At 45.6% G+C, this 14,270-nt stretch overlaps 1 protein-coding gene across 2 annotated transcripts in view; it reads right to left on the bottom strand.

The window, feature by feature from the left end:
- Positions 1-14,270, bottom strand: part of DOCK8 (dedicator of cytokinesis 8) — a 170,155-nt gene that overhangs the window by 136,062 nt on the left and 19,823 nt on the right. Inside the window, exons 2-3 of one of the 2 annotated variants that reach the window (XM_006863731.1) lie at positions 13,142-13,317; positions 4,476-4,547 (exon numbers count right to left, since the gene is read on the bottom strand). In XM_006863731.1, coding sequence (XP_006863793.1) covers positions 4,476-4,547; positions 13,142-13,269 — 200 coding nt within the window. In that variant the 5' untranslated portion in view covers positions 13,270-13,317. Of the gene's footprint in view, positions 1-4,475; positions 4,548-13,141; positions 13,318-14,270 lie in introns of those variants that run through there. The other variant, XM_006863730.1, reaches the window with a different exon arrangement.

The following is a 14,270-nucleotide window of genomic DNA, read 5'->3' as shown; positions in this document are numbered from 1 at the left end:
TTGGAAGAAGCGCAGCCAGAGTGCTCCTTGGAGGCCAAGATGGCTAAGCTTTGTCTCTCATACTTTGGACATATTGTCAGGAGGGAAGAGTCGCTGGAGAAGGATATCATGCTTGGTAGATGGAGGTCGGAGAAAAAGAGGAAGACCCCCAAAGAGATGGATTGGTCAGGTGGAGGCAATGATGGACTCAAGTGTGGCAGCGGTAGTGAGGTTGGCCCAGGATCGGACATTGTTTCGTTCTGCTGTGCATGGGGTCATTATGAGTCAGTTCCGACTCGATGGCACCTGACAACAACAACACTTACTAATGAAACATGCCCTGGTTGCATTGTGGGTTACCTGTTGGGTTGCCAACCACAAAGACAACAGTTCAAATCCATCAGCCGCTCCATGGGAGAAAGATGAGGCTTTTGTAAAAATGTACAGCTTTGGAAACCCTCTACAGGGCTGCCACGAGTGACCACCAGCAGCATCAGCATCGCCATTAATAATGACACTGAGTGTTTTTCACAAGATTGTTGGTCCTTTCCTGGTGTGGTTGTAGGATAAGCACTGGACTACAAGAACAGTTCAAACCACAGGTTCTGCAGTTCAAACTCACCAGTCACTCCTTGGACACCCTACACTGGGCCGTTAAAAGTTGGAACTGCCTCGATAGCTCTGAATGACAACAACAACAACAATACACGTTTCTTTCTTTTTCTTTTTTTTGTAGTTGTTGTTGAGCATTTGTATATATTTTGGAGAAACAGCTATTCAAATCCCTTGTCCATTTTTTCTTTTTTTTCTATTGAGTTGTTTATCTTTTTATTGTTGAGTTGTATGAGTTCTTTATAGATTCTGGATATTAAACCCATTTCTGATATGTGATTACCAAATACTTCCTCCCATTCTGCGGGTTGCCTTTTGGCTTTCTTGAACACATCCTTGGATGCACCAAGATTTTCATTTTGATGAAGTTCAACTTCCCTATCATTTCATTTATCACTTGCATTCTGGTGTTATATCTAAGAATCCATCGCAACTCCAAGGTCCTAAAGATTTACCCTGTGTTTTCTTCTGAGAGGAACTCTGGTAGCAGCGTGGGTAAAACACTGAGCTGCTAACCACAAGGCCGGTGGTTCAAATCCACCGGCTGCTCCAAGTGAGCAGGATGAGGCTGTTTCCATAAAGATTTACAGTCTCAGAAAGCTGAAGGCACAGTTCTGCTCTACCCTATACGTTGCTGAGGATTGGGAATGAGTCGATGGCAGTGGATTTGATTTCTTCTGAGAGTTTTGTGGTTTTCGCTCTTACAAATATTCACATACATGATGTTTGTTGTTGTCAACTGCCAGCAAGTCAGTTCTGACTCACAGCGACCCTGTATAGGGTTTCCGAGGAACAGCTGGTGGAGGTGTTCCGAGGAACAAGAGGGCTTCAAAAAGTTTACGGAAAATGGAATGAAAAGAGAATGGAATTTTTCCATGACCTTTTTGAAGCCCCTTTGTATTTGTGAGGGCAAGAAACCCTATACAGGCTGGCTATGAGTTGGAATTGACTTGCTGGCCATGAGTCTGGTTTCAGTTTGGAGAGTTCTGTCTGTCTGTGAATTGGTTTCCTGCAGTGGGGAGGTGGGGGGAAGGGGGGGGGTTGGGGGCATGGCAGGATGCTGACCCATCACATGTCAGCATGTTGCCAAACAAAATGAAAACAGATATAGTTTTGTTTTATAGGAGAAAAAAAAAAGAAACAAAAATGTCCAGAGAATGACTACATGGATAATTGGGGTCCTGGTGTGGCACTGTAGGATAAATACTGGACTGCTAACCACAATGTTGGTGGTTCAAACCCACTCCTCAGAATCCCTCTACAGGGTTGCTATGAGTCTGAACCTACTCGACGGCACATAATAACAACCACCACCACCACCAACAACTGTTTCTACCAAAGAGATAAAACAATTGGAGGAGTATAAAGGGAGTGCAGGACTCCTAGTGTGGGGCTGTAGCATCACTGCACCGTGAACCACAAGATGAGCAGTTCAAACCCAAGTTGCTCCTCAGAAACCCTGTATTGGGTTGCTATGAGTCGGAACCGACTCGACTACGGCACTTTAACAAAAACAACAACAAAGAAGGGAACAAGAAACATAATTAAGTGACAATTGTTTGGATTAATCATTTAACCCCAAATTCCTAGAAAATACAAGAGGACTTAAAAACGTTCATGCCAATGATCTTTTCATTCCAATGTCCCAGGAACTTTCTGAAGCCCTCTGGTAACGCTGAGTTCGTGAATGAAGTTTTAAGCGTGACATCAGAAGTAGAATGCCTGAGCAATTTCTGTATCAGTATAGGTTTGCTTGTGTAAGTAATTCTGAATATTAGAAAATTATCATTTTAAAGGATGAAAAACAAAGCATGTGTAATGTATAATAGACAAAGAGATAATGCCCTTAACAAGACAGTGCTGGAGGTGGAGTAAGTCATGAGCCGGGCTGCCAAACCACAAGGTCAACAGTTCGAATCTACCTGCTGCTCCGCAGGAGAAAGATGAGGCTTTCTGCTCCCATGAAGATTTACAGCCTCAGAAACCCTTTACGGGGTTGCTATGAGTCAGAATCAACTCCACGGAACACCATCCACCCACCACCCAAAGTAAACAAGATGAGACAAACACAGTAATGCAACTACACACATTTCATGAACCGAGTCTCCAGGAAAAATTACAAATAACTAGTTCTAGTCTCATAATCCAAGACAATGTAAACCGACCAAGAAAGTGACCGTTTCTTCTATGGATAGAATTGGAAATTTTACTGAGATTCTTGAGGATTTGTGCAGATTTTGTGAATCATCTTTCTGATCGTGCATACCTCTAGACAGAGAAATTTATCTTATAGGAACTTATTCCAAATGGGAAAAATCCCAGGTGTGCACCTTGCCCCCTTTTTTGTTAAAAGCTGTTGCAGTCTTTGGATGTAAAGCAGAAAGACTGGATAGCAGGGAACCACCGAAATGTGAAACCTGGTCAAGTACATCGTGATACAAACGCAGTTGTTCAACCAATGGAGTTCCATCGAGGGAGGGTGTGCTGACGGCAAACAGAGCCACTGGAAAGGTGAAGGCTGGAAAACGCGCTGTGATTGGATCTCATTTTCAGACAAATCCTATATGCGAAGAGACTCAGCTCAAAGCCTATGCACCGATATGCATGCATGGGTTGTCTATTTAAGGGAATGGACTGAGTTTTGTTTCGTTCTCTGAAATTTCTACACTAAAAAAAAAAAGCTTTCTTCCTTCTTTCCCTTCCTTCCTTCCTTCTCTCTCTCTTTCATGGTTGTTGTTGTTAAGTGCCGTGGAGCTTGAACTGCTGACCTTGTGGTCCAGAGCATTAGCCCACAGCACCGCACCAGGACTCCTCTTTCATGGTGACCCACTGCCATCAATTTGGACCCACTGCAACCCTGAAGGACCCAGTAGAACAACCTCTCAGGGTTTCCGAGGCCGTACATCTTTACCGGAGCAGACGGCCTCATCTGTTTCCCACAGAGTGGCTGGTGGATTTGATCCAATAACCTGGCAGTTAGCAGTCCAGTCTTTCATGAGGAATGGAAAAGTGCAGAGACCCAACTAGAAAATCAATCTGAAAACCGAATGCAGCAAAACAGACCTTTCTATTTACTATTCCTTCCCAGAATTGTTTTTTTTTTAAGAACCTTAACATTCAGAAAGCAGCTCTAATTATAACAGTGCAAAGCTGGAGAACACCTTGTCCTGGAAGTCTTTATTTATCCCCAGTGAAGCACAGTGTGGTGTGATCATCTAGAGGCCAACTTCATTTTCCATTTGCATTCGAACAGATGATGGATGGGCCGCTAACTTCCGCTTGTTTTATGTATTACTTTTTACAAGCCATGCTTTCTCTTTCTTGGTGATTGAAAATAATATACATACCAACATCACTCAAGAAATAAGGGGGGAAAAATAGCACAAATTCAACAGCATACTTCCAGGGACTGGATAAAATCCAAGCCCCGAAGAGTCTTTTCTATTAACATATTTACCCCACAGAACAGCAATTCTTACTAGTTTGCAGCAGCGACAAGGCTTCTAGATTTCTAAAGGGTGGGGTTTCTTCAAATGACCTATGTCTTGTCAAAGGTTTCCTGGGGTACGCCAGGCACTCTCTAGACATGCTCCACCAGCCTCCAGCTCATACACAGGTGGAGAATTTCAGGGCTTCTAGATGTTTCTCATAAGGAAAGACTGTTTAGATCAGTAGCAGAAAACTGCTGAGAACAATGTTCTAGAACATTCCGTGAACCTAGGAGAGAAAGCCCCTTTGGACTAGAAGGGTATCGGGTAGTTTATTTCTTGGTGACAAATGTAAATGTTACTTTGAATTGCAGGCCAAGTTTCAGTCCACTGATTTTGTAGGGACTCATCAGAACGAAGACAAACACAAAGGCTCTAGGGTAATGTGTGACTTACTTCCGGTTCACGATGAGCCATTCCCGAATATAAGTCTGAACACAGTCTCGGACGTGAGGATCCAGTTCAACCCTAATGAGACAAAAATGAGAGAAAACCATGTTGTTGTGGTTGCTCTTACGTGCTGTGGAGTCGGTTCTGACTCCCAGTGACCCTATTATAGAGTTTCCGAAGAGTGACTTGGCGGGTTTGAACCACCAACCTTGTGGTTAGCAGTGCAGTGCTTATCCTACAGCACCACACCAGAACCCCCCCAAACCATGTAATCACTGTGCAAACAACAACAACAACAAAGAGTCAATTTCAACTCATGGTGGCCCATGTGTGTCAGAGTACAGCCCTGCTCCATAGGGTTTACAAGGGCTGTTTTTCAGAAGCATATCGCCAGACGTTTCTTCCAATGGAGCCTATAGGTGGACTTCATTAGGTGAGCAGTCAAGGACATTAACCATGTGCAAAACCCAGGGACTCAGAAACGCAAACACAAGCTAATCATGACCGAGGAGAACAACACCATTCCCAACCCATGTCAAGCGTGACTGGCTCTGAAGGGTGTTCTTGTTTATCTCCTCTGAGTGCCTCAAGTCTTCCTGAGGCAACAACAAACTTCACTTTGATGAGACAAGCATGCTAGCATTTTAGGCTTTGTGGGTTTTCTTTATTATAGAGGATTGTGCTAAACTCTACCTGTCCCCGAAGGCATTCTGACAGACAGGTAGAACTCGTTGTAATCAGACCCGAGACAAAGAAATCTGTATAAAGACACATTCTCACAGGAGTATTTGGAAATATGTTTTGCTCCTGGGCAGCCTGGTTAGGGCACGTACATTCTGCTTTATTGAAGTCAGGAAGAGAAATTGGCAAGCACTGGCTTGGGTTCATGATTATTAAATCAGGGGCTGTCATTGTTCCTGGGTAGCCAAGAGGATGGGTTCTAGGGTCCCCTCTGAGCTCCAAATCCATGGATGCCTGAGTATCTTACAGGAAATGGTGTAGTATTTGCACATAGCCTAGGCACACGCTCTTGGATACATCAAACCATCTCATCTGTTGTTGCGGTTAGGCGCCATCGAGTCGGCTGTGACTCATAGCAAGCCCAGGTCCAACAGGATGAAGCCCTGTCCAGTCCTGCACCAACCTCACACTTGTTGGCACGTTTGGTCCCATTGTTCCAGCCACTGTGTCAGACCACATCATGAAGGGACTTCTTTTTCGCTGACCCTCCATAAGCATGACGTCCTTCTCCAAGGACTGGTTGGTCCCTCTTGACAACATGTCCGAGGTATGAGAGATAAAGTCTCACCATCCCACCTTCTAAGGAGCATTCTGGCTGTTCTTCCAAGACGGATTTGTTCGTTTTTTGGCAGTCCATGGTAGATTCGATATTCTTGGCCAACACCATAACTCAAATGCAACGGTTCTTCTCCGACCTTCCTCATTCATTGTCCAACTTTCACACGCATGTGAGACGATTGCAAATACAATGCCTTGGGTCAGGCACATCTTAGTCATCAAAGTGGCATGTTAGCTCTAGAAAATAATTCTCTCTAGAAAATCTAGACTATAGAACACAATGGGAATACCATTTTCCAGTGCCTCTGAGCCTTTGAAGGGCTGCTCTGACCACTTAATTGCTTTCTTTTCCCCCTGAATCTTTTCTACCTGAGGCTGGTTGAATCTTCAGGTACAGGGGGGCCACAGTTGTTCAGGAGTGCTTTCCCGGCTTCTGAGTCTGGAAAACAGAAATAACTCACTTCCCCCTGTAGCAAAGCTTTTTACAGAATCCCTGGTGGTGCAGGGGTTAAGTACTCCATCGCACATTGAACGTCTCTGCGACTCCACAGGAGCAAGAACGGACACCTGCTCCCACAGAAAAACGACCTCAGAAATCCTGGGGGGCAATTCTACTCCGTCCTCTATGGCCGCTGTAAACCAGAACCGACTCAACAGCACACAGTTATGCTATTATTTGTAGTTGTGTTGGTTGTTGTTGTTAAGTGCCGTCGAGTCGGTTCCGACCCTTCCGAGGCTGTAAATCTTTACAGGAGCAGAAAGCCTCATCTTTCTCCTGCGGAGTAGCTGGTGGTTTCGAACTGCTGACCTTGCAGTTTGCAGCCCGATTCGTAGCCACTATGCCACCAGAGCTCCTTAGTTGTGTTGGTCTAAATGCTGCAAGTTGTTATTTTCTCGTCTGTAAAGTGGGGGTAAGAACGGTACCGCCCCTTGTGAAACTGAGGACGCCAGGTGACAAGACGTCATACTTGGAAGAAGTAAGGCCAGAACACGTTCCTTAGAAACCAGGACGGTGAGATCGGTCACTCATTCTACAGACATGTGAGCAGGAGGGACCAGGCCCCTGGAGAAGGACATTGTACTCAGTAGGGTGGAAGGTCAGAGAAAAAGAGGAAGACCCTCAAAGACATGGATTGGCACCGTGACTGAAGCAATGCACTCAAAAATAACAATTGTGAGGGGGGCACAGGACCGGGCGGGGTTCCGTTCTGTTGTGCACGGGGTCACTAAGAGTCAGAACCGACTCAATGGCACCTAACAACAACAACAACAGAAGGTAACTAGGTGACTCTGGGTCCTGTCTGCCCAAAGCCTGGCTCCCCCACTCACTAGCTCTGCGGCCTGCCATGAGTCACATGACTTCTCTGTGCCTCAGTTTCACCATCTTAAATCAGTGATATTAAAGAGTAGACTTCCTTGCTTACAGTGTTGTGATGAGGATTAAATCAATCAGAGCTTAGAGGAGTGCCTGGCCTAGTAAGCACGTGGCAGTTCTGAACCCCTGCATGCAGTAAACAGTGAACACTCTTAGCAGTAAAGCAAAGGCTGCAGAGATTTGAGGCTACCCAGAGGTACCTCAAAAGAAAGTCCTGCCGTCTACTTCCAAAACTCAGCTAATGAGAACCCTGTGGGGCATGGTTCCACTCTGACTCAGGATCACATCAATGGCAGTTCAGACTTACATACCATTTACTATGCTGACCTAACCACTCCTATGTATGAATTCAAATGATTCTCAGTTGGGTACAAGGTGATGTCTGTGGCAGAGCAAGGACTTGAACCCTGGTTGTTGGGCTCCGGAGTCCACGCTCATAACAATTGCGCTATAGCAGCTCAACAAAAAATGCTCATGCTGGTGCAGGTACTTATCCTGAGCCGCCTTCTGTTTACTCCAATAATGAATTTAATTAGACAACCAGCCTTTGGAGGATATTAATTCAGTAGAGGTTGCTTGAAAGCTGTCAGAAAGAGAATGCGCTAGCTGTAAATCTGTTGATAGGATAATACACTCAAAAAAGGAAAAAAAAACTGATGCTAAAGAAAAAAAATTGCTTCCACTTTCGAATTTCAAAAAACATCCTTCTGCATCTAAATTGATTGCAGGTATTTTAAAAAAAGACTTTCACCAAGATTCTGACCTCCTCTGAAGACAATTAAGACAATTAGCCATGTATACACACACACACACACACACACACACATATATATATTTAAGTTTTGATTGTGAACTGAGTGATAGTTTACATGGGAGAACATCGGCTTTACACCATCATTTCATTGCAATGATTACAATCTCATCTGTGTATCACCATTCAACAGTATTTGCTTCTATTCCCTCTGGATTTTTTTTCTTCCTTAGATGGGGATGTACACAAAAACATTCAGAAATACATAGTCATTTAAACAACCCAAGGGCACATTCTGCAGGCCTGCCGCCTGGCCACCAGCACACAGTCTCTCTCTTTCCATGAATCTAGAGTCCTCAGCTGCTCCCTCTCTCCATGTCCCCATCTCTGCCTCCATCTTTGGTGTCGCTGCTTCTCTGGATAAGGTCCCGCATTCCACTTGTGTTCTTCTCCCTTAATGGCCCTAGGGTCCTCTGTTTCTGGATTGTAAGATTAACTACTCCCCCATTTTTTTACAAAAATTCTACCTTTACAGTCACAATTAGTCATGATAACAACTACTCACTGTTGAATCATAAGAATCTTATCCCCATCTCCTTTCACCAGACCCATCTAGACAAGATGAAAACTATTCAGTGGGGACTTTACCTTCCCCCACACACTCCAAAACTAAACTTCCCCTTGAAAACTTGTAAGTCAGTCACTTCATGATTTTATAAGCCCCCTCATTTTATTAACCATATATTTTTACACAAAAATAAAATGCAAACGATTCTCTCTCATGGGTAAAAATAATAAAATGCTATCTACCCAGGGTAACGTCATACCTGAGTAAATGAACCAGCCACAGGGGAAAACGTTTCCCAAGATGACAATGTTGTGTGTTGTCGTTGTGTTTGGGGAAGTGAGTATTTTCAAAATGCTACACCTGACCAGCCCCTTTGTCGTGTGGCAGGAGCTCTGCTTGACAGGTGTCAGACAGAAAGTGAATAGAAGTCCCTACGGATGGACGGACGGACAGATGCGGAGTGCCCGTCATGCCTCTCCCTACTTTGTGAAGAGAGAAATCCAAACCGTGGGTAATGGTTTCACAGTAATAAAGGGCAGGAGCAGCTGTGCTTCATGATCTCCTTTTGGGGACTTTTTTGGGGGAAATACAGAAGAATGAAACTGCCCAAAAAGATGTGAATCATTTTGCTTATAATTTGAATGCAAATAAAAGTTCAAAACCCAGTGCTGTCTTGTCAAACTCTGAGCCATACAGACCAGAGGGGACAGAGGAGAACTGCTTCTTTGGGGGTTTCTGAGACAGTAAATCTTTATAGGATCAGACAGCCTCATGTTTTATTCTGAGGAGCAGCCGATGGATTTGAACAGCTGATCTTGCAGTTAGCTGTCCAAGAACTTAATGTACTATAGTCACCAAGGTACTTTATCTCTATCTATACACATACATACATACATACATACACACATACACACACACACACATACATACACATACATACATACACACATATACACACATACATATATACATGCATGCATGCATGCATAAATACATACACACACATACGCACATACATATATATGGATATGTATGTATGTATGTATGTATGTATGTACGTATGTATGTGTGTGTACTGTAGGATAAACAGTGGACAACAAGGTCGGTTTTAACCACAAAGTCAGTGGTTCAAATTCACCAGTCGCTCCAAGCAAAGAAGTCAGCTTGAGGATTAAGGTGTGCCTGACCCAAGCCATGGTATTTTCAATAACCTCATATGCATGTGAAAGTTGGAAAGTAAATAAGGAAGACTGTAGAAGAATTGATGCCTTTGAGTTATGGTGTTAGAGGAGAATATTGAAAGTGCCATGGGCTGCCAAAAGAACCAATAGATCTGTGTTGGAAGAAGTGCAGCCAGAGTGCTCCTTGGAGGCCAAGATGGCCAAACTTCGTCTCTCATACTTTGGACATATTGTCAGGAGGGACCAGTCGCTGGAGAAGGATATCATGTTTGGTAAGGTGGAGGGTCAGAGATGAAAAAGATCCCCAGCAAGATGGATTGGCAAAGTGGTAAAATCAATGGGCTCAAGTGTGGCAACAATAGTGAGGTTGGCCCAGGATCGGGCAGTATTTCATTCTGCTGTGCATAAGGTCGCTATGAGTCAGTACCAACTCAATGGCACCTAACAACAACAACATGTTTGCTAGTCTTTGTATTACATAAATGAGGCTCCTAGGTGTGCCCCTGGGAGTCCTAGTATGGCGCTGTGGGTTAATGCACTGGACCGCAAGGTTGGTTTGAACTTCCTGGTTGACAGTTCAAGCTCACCAGCTACTCCTTGGAAACCCTATACAGGGTCACTATGAGTTGGAACTGACTCGATGACACTTAATAACAACAGGTTTGCATCTATTTCTTCCATGATTGTTATAGTTTAGGTTTTGCATTTCGGTCTTCGCTGCATCTTGAGTTCAGGTTTGTATTTGGTGTGAGATACGGGGCCTGTCCGTGTTCTGCGGATAGCTACCCAGTGTTGCCAGCACCGTCTGTTAAAGAGCCCGTGTCTTCCCCATTTCATGGATTACACTCGTTTGTTGATGATCGGCTGGTCCACTGTTGTTCATAAGTGCCGTTGAGTCTGTTACGACTCAAAACAACCTTGTATAGGGTTCCCAGGTAGCTGTCAGTGGGTTTGAACTGCCAGCCTTGAGGTTAGCTGCTCAGTGCTTATCCTACAGAACCACACTAGGCGTCCAATTGTCCATACGTGGACAGATTTATTTCTGGGTTTTCAGTTCGGTTCTATTGACTGATGTTTCTGTACCAGGAGTCAGAACTGACTTGACGGCACTTAACAACACTTGTTGTTACAGACCCTTGAGTTGGTTCTGACTCATAGTCACACTGTATAGGGTTTGCATGAGTTGGAACCGATTTGAAGGCATATTACAATATAATATATATTATGGTGGTGGTGGCGTTATATAGGGTTTCCAAAGAGCGGCTGGTAAGTTTGAACTGCTGGCCTTGCGGTTCACACTGACTTTGTGGTCTAGTGCTTTAGTCACTATGTTGCTGCTATATGTGCCAGTGAGTCAATTCCGACTCATCTTGACCCTGTATAGGGTTTCTGAGGAGTGGCTGGTGGGTTCGAACTGCCGGCCTTGATGTTAGCAGTCCAGTATTAATCCTACGTACAGCACCACACCAGGACTCCATATTTATATATCCCTCCAATCTATTGTTGTTGTTAGATGCCGCTGACTTGTTCCTAACTCACAGTGACCCTATTCACTGCCCAGTTGTCCAGCAACCTCACGGTCATTACTACATCTGAACCCATTGCTGCTGCCACTGTGCCAATCCATTTCATTGAGGGTCTTTCTCTTTTTGTTGACCTTCAACTTTACCAAACATGATGTCCTCCTCCAGGAACTAGTCTCTCCTGATCATCTCAAACCTACTGCCATTAACCTATGCTCCAAGGTGTTCTCTCTATACATAGACACATTAAGGAGAGCGAGACCCCAAACCTACTCCATCCATCTATTTACATAGCTCAAACCTACTACCACTAAGTCAACTAGGACTTACGTCAGACACTTCAGGACAGAGTAGAACTGCTGCCGCTTACTAATTCTGAGCCTGTCAATCATGATGGGAGCAGACAGTCTCATCTCTCTCCCACACAGCGAGCAGTTGGTGGGTTTGAACAGCTAACTTTGAGGTTAGCAGCCCAAGACATAAACCTACCAGGGCTGCTTAAAAACCAACTCACAAACAAACCCACAGCCACTGACTTAACTCACCCCATAGCGGCCCTGTACAGGGTTTCTGGGGCTGTGAATATTTAGGGGAACAGAAGTTATATTTAGACAGAATGTCCTTCCTTGGGAATTGGCTACAGCTGATGCCCACATCTATGAACTAACCCTAAAGATTTCTTCCTGTTGTTTTTCAGACCACAGTGCTGTCTCCTCGCCGTTTTTCCTCAACTGATAGGACTTTGCCTTCTTCGTTTTTTTAACGAGTGTCCAGCATGTCCAGCATGTAGTGGGCGCTCAACAAGTGTGTACCGAACTTCCGTTTACAGCTGGAGGATGTCTTATTTGGAAACAAAAACATTTCTGGAAGCCTGGTGGCTCTGTAGCATAAACACTGGACTGCGAACCACAAGGTCGGCAGTTTGAGCCCACCAGCCGCTCCGTGGAGAAAGATGAGGCTTTCTGCTCTCACAAAGATCTATAGCCTCGGAAACCCTACACAGGGTCACTATGCATCAGAACCAACTCGTTGGCCCTTAGCAACAACAGCAAAATGCTTCAGGGCTCTGCCATTTCAGTGCTCACTATTAAACATCTAGATAGCATCACAAACGGAGGCTGCTCTCAAACTGCATTCCGGACTCGGTGTCCTTCAGCTGCCTCGGTCCTCACGGATGCTGTGGGTGAAGCATTGACCTGGTAACTGCGAGGTCGGCGGTTCAAACCCTCCTCGAGATGCAGCTTTCTGCGTCATTTGCATCAGTAAAGATTTAGTCTCAGAAACTCTGGGGACAGTTCCGTTCTGTCCTGAGTGTCTCCATGAGTTGGAATCGACTTGACGACAGTGGATTTGATTTTTCTGGTTTTAGTGCCCCACACGGCTTTCGAAAGCTTCTGGCTGGTCAAACCGATTTCACAAAACCACCCTTCCCTGGAGGACTGGAACACATCTGCATATCGCACTGGGTCTGAGTAATTTTGTTTGAACCCAGGTTGGTGGTTCAAATCCACCCAGAGAGGCCTCTGCAGACAGGCCTGGCGATGTGCTCCTGAGGTCGCAGCCTGTTGAAAACCTTCTGGAGCAATTCTTGAGTCCGAATCAACATGACAACAGCTAACAACAACAACTGCTGACTTTTGGAAGCAGCGCTGGAAGAACGCTCCCCTTCCATGAGGGAGACCCAGGTCTCGTTCCTGCCCACTGCATCTCATATGCACCCTGACTCATCTGTCAGTGGAGACGGGTTGTTGCTCTGATAGTGAGCAGGTTTTAGCAAAGCTTTCCCACTAAGATAGACCAGGAAGAAAGGCCTGGTGATCTGCTTGCAAAAATCAGCCAATAAAAACCCTGTGGATCCCAATGGTCCAATCCCAACCGATCCTGGGGACCAGGCAGTGTGTCATCCCATTCTGCACGACCACAACAACTCCCCTCCCTGATGATAACCCAGCCATCCTCCACACTGTCCACTCACCCTTCCTCTGGCAGAGACGGCTGCAGGGTCCGGCATTCCTTCGGGGTAAACCTCACATCTAGGTCATCCTCGGTGAAGCCCCCCAGCTCCTGGATCAGCTCCGTGTCCAGGCTGTTCAGGTGGGACATCAGAAGCTCTTCCAAGTCCACAGGCTCCACGGGGTCGTAACACTGGGGCTGGAGAGAAGAGAGAAAGGGGCCCCGTGAGCGGCTGGCGGGAGCAGAAGGTCAGCTCGGTCTCCCTCCGGCAGCTCCGGAGGAACTGTCACCCGCTCAGGCCTGGCTGTGGAAATGGAGAGAAAGGCAGCATGGAGTCAAGTCCTAACTCGATGAGTAATTAAAATCACACCCCAAGGCAAGATTTTTCTCTGCTTAATTGCAACGTGGTGAGGAATCCTGAAGATTTCCACAATGAGACCAGAAGGCTGGGTAGAATTTTCTCATTTTCTCCCACAAAGGGCTTTTGAGGCCAGATTCCCCCAAACACAGCCGAGTGTGGAGGGAGGAGGTGTTCAGAACCTCCTTCTGTGAGTGCCCCCTCGAGGCTGAGTCTGTGGGCCTGCGGTTCCCACATAATCACAGCCTTGCTGAGCCCCTTGGGGGGCGGGGGGAGGGACTGGTCCTGCAGCCCAGTGAACACAGGGACATCACCTGCTCAGTTCTCACCAGGCTCCAGCAGAGGCCCTTGTGGGTGCCTGAGGTTTAGTACTGGACTGCTCGCGCCCAGGACTGTACATTGAGCCTACTACAGTTTCACAGGAGAAAGACCTGGCTGTCTGCATCTATAAAAGGTTTGTTGTTGTTATGTGCCATGGAGTCGGTTCCTACTCAGAACAACCCTGTACAGGGTTTCCAAGGCTATAAATCTTTATAGGAGCAGAAAGCCTCATCTTTCTCCTGTGGAGCAGCAATCTCAGATACCCCACAGGGCGGTCCTTTTTTGTCCTGTAGGGTAGTTGTGAGTCCAAACCAACTCCACCAGAGTGGCTTAGTTGTGTTTTGTGGTGGGGGTTTAAACCCACTCACTCTAAAGGATTATGTGTCGCTCTTTGATTACAGGAGGCCCTCAGAGACCATTGCAATAAAACCAATACTATGATACAGCATGTGTTCCCATGTTCTGTTCGAAC

This window comes from Chrysochloris asiatica, unplaced genomic scaffold (assembly GCF_000296735.1).
Source record: "Chrysochloris asiatica unplaced genomic scaffold, ChrAsi1.0 scaffold00056, whole genome shotgun sequence".
Lineage (NCBI taxonomy): Eukaryota > Metazoa > Chordata > Mammalia > Afrosoricida > Chrysochloridae > Chrysochloris > Chrysochloris asiatica.
Note: the sequence above shows the minus strand (reverse complement) of the source record. Positions and strands in the feature narration are given on the sequence as shown.